Source organism: Cynoglossus semilaevis, chromosome 16, assembly GCF_000523025.1.
Source record: "Cynoglossus semilaevis isolate Cse_v1.0 chromosome 16, Cse_v1.0, whole genome shotgun sequence".
NCBI classification, from domain to species: Eukaryota; Metazoa; Chordata; class Actinopteri; order Pleuronectiformes; family Cynoglossidae; genus Cynoglossus; species Cynoglossus semilaevis.
The window spans coordinates 2,097,600-2,106,850 of NC_024322.1; the positions used below are offsets into that span (position 1 = coordinate 2,097,600).

General features: G+C 38.3%; 2 protein-coding genes across 4 annotated transcripts; one reads left to right on the forward strand and one right to left on the reverse strand.

Moving 5' to 3' along the window:
- The first annotated feature begins 595 nt into the window (after positions 1 to 595).
- Positions 596 to 4,712, forward strand: nms (neuromedin S). Of its 3 annotated transcripts, XM_017040186.2 has the most exons (7): positions 596 to 1,369; positions 1,989 to 2,035; positions 2,466 to 2,525; positions 3,741 to 3,767; positions 3,864 to 3,917; positions 4,329 to 4,397; positions 4,557 to 4,712. In XM_017040186.2, the coding sequence occupies exons 1-7, from the start codon at positions 1,294 to 1,296 to the stop codon at positions 4,563 to 4,565; spliced, it is 342 nt and encodes a 113-aa protein (XP_016895675.1). In that variant the 5' UTR covers positions 596 to 1,293; the 3' UTR covers positions 4,566 to 4,712. The 3 variants fall into 3 exon arrangements, with proteins under 3 accessions (XP_016895675.1, XP_024919655.1, XP_024919654.1); XM_025063887.1 differs by having other exon boundaries at positions 4,329 to 4,712; XM_025063886.1 differs by lacking the exons at positions 4,329 to 4,397; positions 4,557 to 4,712 and having other exon boundaries at positions 3,864 to 4,284.
- A 157-nt stretch (positions 4,713 to 4,869) lies between these two features.
- On the reverse strand, positions 4,870 to 8,460 carry pdcl3 (phosducin-like 3). The gene is made up of 6 exons (XM_008327946.3): positions 8,087 to 8,460; positions 7,589 to 7,712; positions 7,333 to 7,423; positions 6,967 to 7,110; positions 6,283 to 6,491; positions 4,870 to 5,464 (listed from the first exon to the last, which is right to left on the reverse strand). Exons 1-6 carry the CDS (start codon positions 8,090 to 8,092, stop codon positions 5,316 to 5,318), a joined length of 723 nt encoding a protein of 240 aa, XP_008326168.1. The 5' UTR covers positions 8,093 to 8,460; the 3' UTR covers positions 4,870 to 5,315.
- Between the last annotated feature and the right edge of the window lie 791 nt (positions 8,461 to 9,251).

Below are 9,251 nucleotides of genomic sequence, written 5' to 3' on the forward strand. Positions count from 1 at the left end.
CACAGATTTTTTTTTTTTTTTACATGCCGTTGTTTAAAGAAGTCACACTCAGCTGACTGCTGACTGTCAAACAAAACAAATCAAGAGGGAGAAAATGAAACAAAGATTACGTTCAATTATTCAGATCTGAAAAATAAAAATAAAAAGGTGACGATGTGTCGCAGAAGGACGGAAATGACTCAACGTTAAGAACCCCAGGAGTAGACGCCCGACGTACAGAACGCCAAGAACACTCAGCGACAGATCAGGAGTGTAAATCAGTGGAGGTTCAACACCGCAACCAAAACACCAGTGACTGTTATTGTCAGAAATCTGTGGTTGACACAGAGAAAATAAACTGCAGTACTGGGAGACAACAATACTTGTAAATATAAAGTTGAAAAGAAGACACCACAAACTACTCTCTTGGGGTTTTAAAAAAAATTATCTCTGTATTGGATCAGAGTTTTCTGGACCGTGTGTCCAAAGGACAAGTCGATTCTGATTGGCTCAGATCCTGACCACTCAATTTTCAAACGATTTATTTTGTGTGTCCAGTTAAATACTGTACGTCCAGTGTTTTGCTATGATTACCTATAAATGATAATACGTCCATGGTTTTGCTACGAGACAAAACTTTCCATAAACCAGAGGTGTTAAACTCAGTTTTGGGTCAGGGTCCACATACAGCTCTAATTACCTATAAATGATAATACGTCCATGTTTTTCCCTCTTTTCATTCTAAGAAGTACAAGTGTATTAGAAAGTATTCATATTTGATGAAACATCAGTTAACAAAACATCATGAACATGAAGCGTTTTGAGCATTTTTCTGATTTCAAAATGTATCTAGAGGGCCGAATTGAACCGCCTCGCGGGCCGGTTTTGGTCCACGGGCCGCATGTTTGCCACCCCTACCTTAACTTATTACACGCTATAAGTTTACATCACAACAACTTCATTGTTGTTTTAACGCTCACTTTCCAATCAAATGCACGAACGCTGACGTCACCCCTCGCGTATTCCCTGTGCAGCGGCATTCCCAGAAAACTGTGCGTGTCTGATGTGGGAGGAGAGGATGCGCTGGCTCTGACCGTCAGGCTCCTTGTGATTGGTCACCTCCGCGTAAGAGCAGATGCGCGAAGCCGATCGCCTTTAAACGGCAGCGGGGCAGAGGTGCTCAGACAATCACAATCACACCGGCCGGTCACACGGATCCCCATCGTCGGGCAACAGAACCGAGCCGAGCCACGAAAAGAAGCAGTGCGCACGGTTGAACTCTAAAAGCGCAGAGGGCAGATTACGCACGGAGCCATGGCTGTGCCGAGCGCGCGACAAGTTTTCCTGCTGTGTTTCCTCTGGTTTCTTGGATGCGGACGCTCAACAACAGGTGCGTGAGGACGAAATTAGGTCTTTGACAAGGAAACTTTGGCAGAAAACGGCAGAAAAGTAAGAAAAAGTTGCTGGATTTTGACGACAATTATTACTGATGCAATTGTTATTATGGTGGTCTTGAATAATAAGAATAATTTAAAAAATAAAGTAAAAAATAAAGTATTATTATATATTGTATATATATTATTATATTATTGCTATTATTATTATTATTATTACTACTACTACGATAATAATAAATATACAACTAAAGATTTCTATATAGAATTATATATAAATATATGAGTATATATTTATATATACCTATACACACACACATATATATATGTATATATATATATATCAATACTTTTAATCCATAGTTATTTACAGAAAGGAATTAAAATGGCGTACTAATGTTTAATAAAAACCTTCACCTTTTTTATAAAAAAAAAAAAAATCAAAGATATAATCAAAGATTTTTTTTTCTTTTAAATGAAAATTGTCAAATAATGAAACAGTAACAGAGTGGTCCAAGACGTGCCAAATCAACGGATTATTGATGTAAATGTGTGTCATTTCAGTATATATTTTACAGTGTATTTTAGACTGACTGCTACATTGTCTGTGTTCAGATGCCAGTCTGTATGATGACCTGGAAGAAAGACTACTGTTGAATAAGGTAACAAATTCCACTTTTATATAAAAACCAACCATAACTTTTCACTCAGACGTGAGCCCATACGTGTAGAAGAATGTCGATAAAAGACATCATGGCTGCCACTGATCTCTGTGAGGATCTGATTTGGCAGTGAACTCATCACTGTGACTACAGACTGAAATCAAAGCACCGTGTTTTTGAAGGGAATGGAGCAGCAGCCAGATGAGCACGACATTGTAGATGAATTATTAATAAGTAGCTTCTACCGTGTCTGCTTTCTAACTGTGCGGTTCACTAACGTCCGGCGGCCGCGCAGTTCAAAGAGTCATGTCTTTTTTTTTTTTATGTTTCTCTCAGAGAGTCTGAGGGGGGTTTCGCAGTTGATAAACGACTATTTTGGTCATAGTTTATTCATGAGTTAATGTGTCTGTTGTTGTTTTGTTTTGTGCAGCTGCTGCGCAGCGTCAGGAGTGATGACGTGAGTGACGTGGAGTTGAGGGACCAAGAAGAGGTGAGTCAGGAGGAAGACCGAGAAAGTGTTTTACGGAAAGTAAGCTCGGGAATAATTAGGCTATGTCTCACTACTTTCAAAATGTTTGTTTACACAAATATTATGAAAGGTTTTTTAAGCTATACTAGATTAATTGAATTGCGCAGGCACAGAGGCGACGATGTGTAAAACATATATACACATACATGTATGTGTATATGTGTAAACTGAATTGCATCCCATAACCTTTATAAAAACAAAAAGTTAAATATTAGCAGTCATGGTTACTGGCCTCCAGTGGAGGAAAATTAGGTAAATAAAATTGGTCAGTTATTAAGCATCGATCTGTGTCATGTTGAGTAAATATATATTTAACATATTCAATGTATGTCGATCACTTGAGCCTGGTCATTTTGAACAGCAGAAGTAGCTGAGCAGTGCATGGTGAACTTAACAAATAAAGAAGATTGATATTGGTGTCAGTGATGCCTCAAATGGTAAAATTGCTAAAGGGTTAGCTCAGGCGTGGGCAAACGTTTTGACTCGTGAGCCACAATTGTCCTTAAATTGACCAGGGGGGCCGGGTCAGGAGCAGATAGATGGAGCGTTCATGTGACTAAGATAAATGACATGTAAAAGTCATACAAAAATGCTAAAATGCTTCTAGCCTTTTCTAAGGCAAAAACTAAGGTCCGAGGTCCAGATGCGGCCCGTTCAGCTTTTTAAAACTTTTCCAAATTATATCATTTATTTAAATTATCATTATACTTCTGCCTTTTCCCTGCAATACCCACATTTCCCCCAATAGGTGGGTTAGCATTTTAGCCATTATACATGACTTTTACGTGTCATTTTTCTTAGTTCACATGAACGCTCCATCCATCTGCTCCTGACGCGGCCCGCCTGTTCCATGTTAGGACAATTGTGGCCCGCGAGTCAAGAAGTTTGATGAATATTGGTATAGATAGATAGATAGATGTACTTTACTGATCCTGGGCTGGGAAATAACAGTATATATACAGTATAATAATAATAATATGAATTAATAATAGAATTTTGACATGTATGTTGGACTGGATTAAAAGGCCAAAAGGGCCGTGGTTTGCCCATGCCTGGGTTAACCTTTTAGCTACTTGGTGGTGGTGTGGCTTGGTACTTAATAAGCTCAAAGTCTGTCTTTACTTTACTTTAGTTCGGTACTTTCCCGTTTATAACATACAGTTATTCTCACCGCAGGAACAAGTGCAGAATGTTTTCAAACGAGTAAGTGTTTCCTATTTTGTCAATTTACTCAATGCTGAATTGTTTTTCCTCAAATCGTTAACTTAATTTTATTATCTGACCCTTTTCATTTTACAGTTTCTTTTCCACTACTCCAAAGCTCGCGACTCTCTCGGAGCCATACAGCACGAGGTGAGAGGCCAGGAAAAACAAATCTCTTTACGTTGTCTGATATCCTTGTTTAAAAAAAATGAATATCGTATTACAGTTCCTACATATTTGAGTCATCAGCCGATGATGCGAAGGCCGTGACTCACAGCACGTTGTGTAACGCAGTGGAGAGAATCTGATACTGGTGCAGAAAAGTAGTTTTAGTGTTAGCTGCAGGTGTGGCAGATGTTGATTATTATTCTGATGGGTTTTTACATGAACCGTACGAAGCTAACACGGCTAAAACCTGATAGCTGTCATTTTCTCATCTCTTGTTTTACATGCTGTGCCCTGATTAAACGGCATAATTATAAAGAATATTTTAAAAAAAAATTTCCTATCTTTTCTTCTCCAGTCTCACTAAAAAATTTTTTCCTATCTTTTCTTCTCCAGTCTCACTCTGTTCACCCGCTGATGCGACTTTTGCCAAAACTTTCACAGAGGAGAAAGGTGCTGCTTCTGGTGAGAGAACAAAACGTCAAACATTGAATGTGAATGTATTTACAGTGCGGCTACTTCTAAGTTTTTCTAAGTGTTTTTGCATTCTTTAGGGTACACTTCCATTGCTAGCCTTTATCACCCTAACCTGCTCGGTTTTTGAACCGTTTTATCCCGACACAGAAGATCTGATGCCAGAAGACAACGCTCCAGTAAAAGAAGAATCTGATGAACAGACTTAGCAAACAATGAGGCAACAACAGCAAGAAGCTTTGATCTGGAAAAGCCTGATGGACGTTTTGGGTACTGCATCACCAAAATGACTTTTTTGCCAAATGAAAATAAATGTTACTGTAAAAAAAGGAACAACATATTTGTGTATATAATTATAGTGTCATGCTGCCGTGCACCGAGTCTTCCTGCTTGGCTTTTCATGTACAGTAACACTGTCTTCACACAAACACAGATTTGCACAAATTTAGATTTCAAAAAACGCTTTTGTGTAAAACTTTTATTGTTGATTGTGACTAAGAGTCTACAAATATCAATTATAAATAACAGAAACTGGTGACAATTGTTGTGGCACAGAGGTGAACTCACATTTAATTTTACAGGTTTGTATGTCAATGTACATTTTGTGACAAAATGATCCGGAAACAACATTAAAAAAAATGTTTAAAATCTTGCCTTTGGTGTTTCTGTGACGGTTTAAGAGATGAATTTTGCTGAAAATACAGAATGATTGACACTTTTCCACAGTCGTGGTTTTGGTGGTTCTGTCCGGACAGATGTCCAGTCGATGTTCCTCTGAGCGGCGCGGTTGATCCTAGCATTATTAGAAAAGAGGAAATGTAGTCGCTCTTTCGGATGTCGACGACATCACTGCTCAAATATTTCATCTTCGGAGTGTAACAGCCACGTGGTCCCTGCGTTCCTTGTTATCTAATCATCCTCATCCTCTGATTCGCTGTCCTTTCTAGTCGGGAGTGAACCCCTGATTGCTGACATCAGCTTGTCTTCGACTTTCTTCCTTGGGTTTTCCTCCAGGTCTGTTTTCACCGCCCCGGATTCTGATAACCTCCACTCCAGTTCTGAATGACAGAAGAATATCATACTAAATGTGCTACAAATAGATCTCAGACACTAAAAAGTTAACGTAATTCTTATCCAATCAATCAACAAAATGAGCATAATCCATTTCAGGACCAAGCTCGTAACTCGAGGTGCTCGTATCTTGAATAATTTTTTCCCGTTAGAAATAACAGAACATTTTTTAATCCGCCCCTCTAGAAAAACTCCCCCATTAGTGCTAATAACAATGAATAAAAATGTAATTGCTATAAAGACATACACAACAAAACTATAGTATATAAGGATTCCTGCGATAAAAAATAAAATGTGATTTTAATTATTCTTACCTTCGAGACAGACGAGCAGCGGCTAATGGCAGCATGTGCGGAGGAGGAGGAGGGAGGGAGTTGTCCCGTACGTAGACACTTCGTAGCGTACCTTACACGTACACTACATAACTTACATAAACTAGGATGGTGATCATACCAACGCGCTAGGTCATTCACGCGGGCAACACGCTCATATTTGTTGACTCACTACCATCCTTAGCACTCACTCTCTTAGGATTCATTGCAGGAGATGCGTACGGAAGTCGACGAACACGTGAAGTGAACCGGAACGGCGCGGGCGCGGCCACCTAGCGATGGCGTCTGTAAGCGTGCTCGTATCTTAAACCTTTACTAGATCTTGAAGCAAATATTTGCTCAACGATTTGCTCGTATCTCGAGACACTTGTCTCTTGAGGTTCCATTGTATTCTTAAATATTTTGAGGATTTTTTTTTTTACACAGTTGTTCTTTGACCCCGATTCAAAGGGTTGCAGGTTTTTTCCACCCACCTTCAACTTTGAGGTTCATGCCCCCAAAGACCAGAGGACCGATGAACTGTGCCTTCATCTCCCCCTCAAGGTAAACAAAGATGGTGGGCAGGTTGTGGTCGGGATAGTTAGGGATGCAGGTGGTGGCGATGGACTTGAGGAATTTTGTCTGAGGGAACTTTCTGGCCAAGGCGCTCAGATGCTGGTTAATGAGGGTGCACAGAGGGATGCTGGGAAATTAAAAAAAAAACAAAAAAAACATTAGTCCTGAATTATTTGGACAGCAATTAAAATCAGTTGGAACATTGTTTCTTTTACAAGAAATCGATGAAGAGATGGAGCAGAGAGCCCTACTAGGAAGGCGCCATTTTAGAAATGTGTGATCACGATTTTTCTTTTAAATGCAGCTTTTTGGTTTGCAGTTTTAGAGCCTTCTGCTGACTCATCATTAGGTCTTTGCCCCCTGTTTTTTTAAGAAGCTCTCCAGTGATGTGAGTTTTATTCTCATTTTTTTCAAAATAAAATACCACAAAATTCAAATTAAATTGTATTAATAAAATACCACAAAATTCAAATTAAAACTTCTTATTCTTTCTGTACAGAAATGATCCACAGTCTCCTACTAATAAGTGGCCCAGAGGCTAGGGAAGATTAAACAAAAATAAACAAAAAGTCCAACGCCGACATGAGGCCTGGAACTCCTACCCCTGTTTGTAGAGATGCAGAACGACCCAGATGCCTTCTCCAGCCTTGTTCACCTCCTTCACGTAGTCCTGCCCAGAGATTTCAACAACCTCTCGAAACACGGTCTGCAACTGAGCCGCTTTCCACTCTGCCATACGTTTCTGTCTGCAGGGACACACAACTATGTCTTAGTCACACACTCAAACAGTTGATTATTATATTAAACACTATTAAAGGCTGTAAGTCAAGCCACGTGTATGTCACATCTTAATAGTAAGGCTGTTCTGCTTTATTACTTACACTGACACTCATGCAAATAACAGAGAGGAAAAGTCTCTTTTCTAGGAGACTTTCTTGGTCTGAGCAAAATTGTTTGGTCAAACTCACCTGTACATCTCGATTGCAGCCTCGTCTTCCTCACCAAACTCATCCTCATTCTCATGCAGTTCTTCCAGTGTCATGTTCTCATATGTTTTGACTGTATGGACAAAAAAAATGTATTAAAAATGAAATTTCAAAAATTGAAAAGGGTCTGTGTCCAGAAATACTTGCTAATTCTTCCACACGTGTGTACATGTGACATAGAGACAGTGTTCTTTTTAATGTTAAATAAAGTTACAAATACAACAGGATCTTCTCTCACCGACAGACTGTTGTTGTAGAGCCAGCTCCTCCTCCTCCTCTTCTTCATCTTTGGGAACCTCTTTAGGAGGTAGAATTCCTTTCTTTCTGAGGATATCATTCCACTCTGTGTCCTCATTTGGGTCCTACGGAAAATATGTAACAAATACTCATGGGTACATTATATGGTCTTGTACGTGATAAAATTAGTTTTATTTAAAATTTCATAAAGTAATACTATGCGTTTGTCCGCAGATTATAAACTTAACATCGCCACTAAATATTCGAAGAAAAATGCTACGTTTCTCGTTTATTAATTTTAAAAACATTTTATGTGAATTCAACACAAACTAAAAAGACAGAATGTAAGTAAGCTAAAAGCTAACGTGCATGGTAATATAGTCTGTCATTGTTAGCGCGGTTTTATTACTCAACATTTGGTGACTTTTTATGTATTAGATTATTTCATGCTCACACGTTAAATTTCACCACTTACAAAGATTTCGAAAGTTTTATTTACCTGCATTTTGCCAGAGAAGCCTCTTGAGAAATCACACCGCTGCTCTCCTATCACACACGGAAACGGCAGGAGCGCAACACCGAAAAGTTCCGAACCGAAACACGGAACACGGAAACGCCCAGGTCAGACAAATCCTTTTAAAGTTCTCGTAGGTACCACTGCGTTACACATTATTAAACCTAAACAAATTATAATTTATATAGGTAATTAAATAACGCGGAATCTCAGTAAGGTTTGTTGTACGGACACTTTGAAAATCAACAATGTCAGGACGGACAATAATAAAAGCGACAACAGTTTCCGGCTAAAGCTAACTATGACCATAAATGGAATAGGAGCATGGCATTCCATTTGTGGCTCTGACCAAACAGCTGTCTCTCTCGCTGTCACACACACACACACACACGCACGCACATACACATACACACACGTGCCGTACTAAAATATCTAGTTTAAAAGCAGCATACACATACGTGTCGTACTAAAATATCTAGTTTAAAAGCAGTGTAGTGTAGTCTAAAAACAAATTTTTTAAAAGTATTAAGGACACTGTTAAAGGTCAAGAATATGGTCTGGATTGCAATGAAAATGATTTTTTGTTTTACATTTTGGACATGTTTTCTTCCTTTTCTATATTAAAAAAATAAAAGAAATAATTTTGTTATGTGTCTTTAGATGATTTAGTAACTTTTCCCGAACTTTGTAAAATTGAACATTACTAAGCCACAGAAGATAAATAAATCAAAAGAAAACTTTAAGAAACAAAAACAACTAAACAAAAACCCTATGAATAGTGCAGTATAATACACACAATGTGCGTGTGTGTGTTTCATATTTCATTACTTTGTTGTTCAGACGTAATTAACAAAAAGGAACCGCATTGTCATCGAAAGACTTCCGACCCGGGTTCACTTAGGTTTTATATAGTACTAAATTATTTACTTTGACTTTCTTTTACTGTTTGATTTTTTGTTTGTAATTAGCGAACGTTCCTGTTGCGTTACTCAATTTTCATGGTGTAATAGTAGCGAAAGCTATCATATCAAATCACACATTTTATTATTATTATTAATAGTAATAATAATAATAATAATAATAATAATAATAATAATAATAATAATAATCGCGCCGACCACCGAAAGTCGTACGTCAGTTCGTCACCCAA

Excerpts from the sequence above, each read along its gene's own strand:
- nms (XM_025063886.1), top strand. The coding sequence starts at position 1,294 with ATGGCTGTGCCGAGCGCGCGACAAGTTTTCCTGCTGTGTTTCCTCTGG. Across the intron at positions 2,526-3,740 it reads AGTTGAGGGACCAAGAAGAG|GAACAAGTGCAGAATGTTTT; the intron begins GTGAGTCAGGAG and ends TTCTCACCGCAG. Across the intron at positions 3,768-3,863 it reads TGCAGAATGTTTTCAAACGA|TTTCTTTTCCACTACTCCAA; the intron begins GTAAGTGTTTCC and ends TTCATTTTACAG.
- pdcl3 (XM_008327946.3), bottom strand. Across the intron at positions 7,424-7,588 it reads TCTACAACAACAGTCTGTCG|TCAAAACATATGAGAACATG; the intron begins GTGAGAGAAGAT and ends TTGTCCATACAG. Across the intron at positions 6,492-6,966 it reads CTGCATCTCTACAAACAGGG|CATCCCTCTGTGCACCCTCA; the intron begins GTAGGAGTTCCA and ends TTAATTTCCCAG.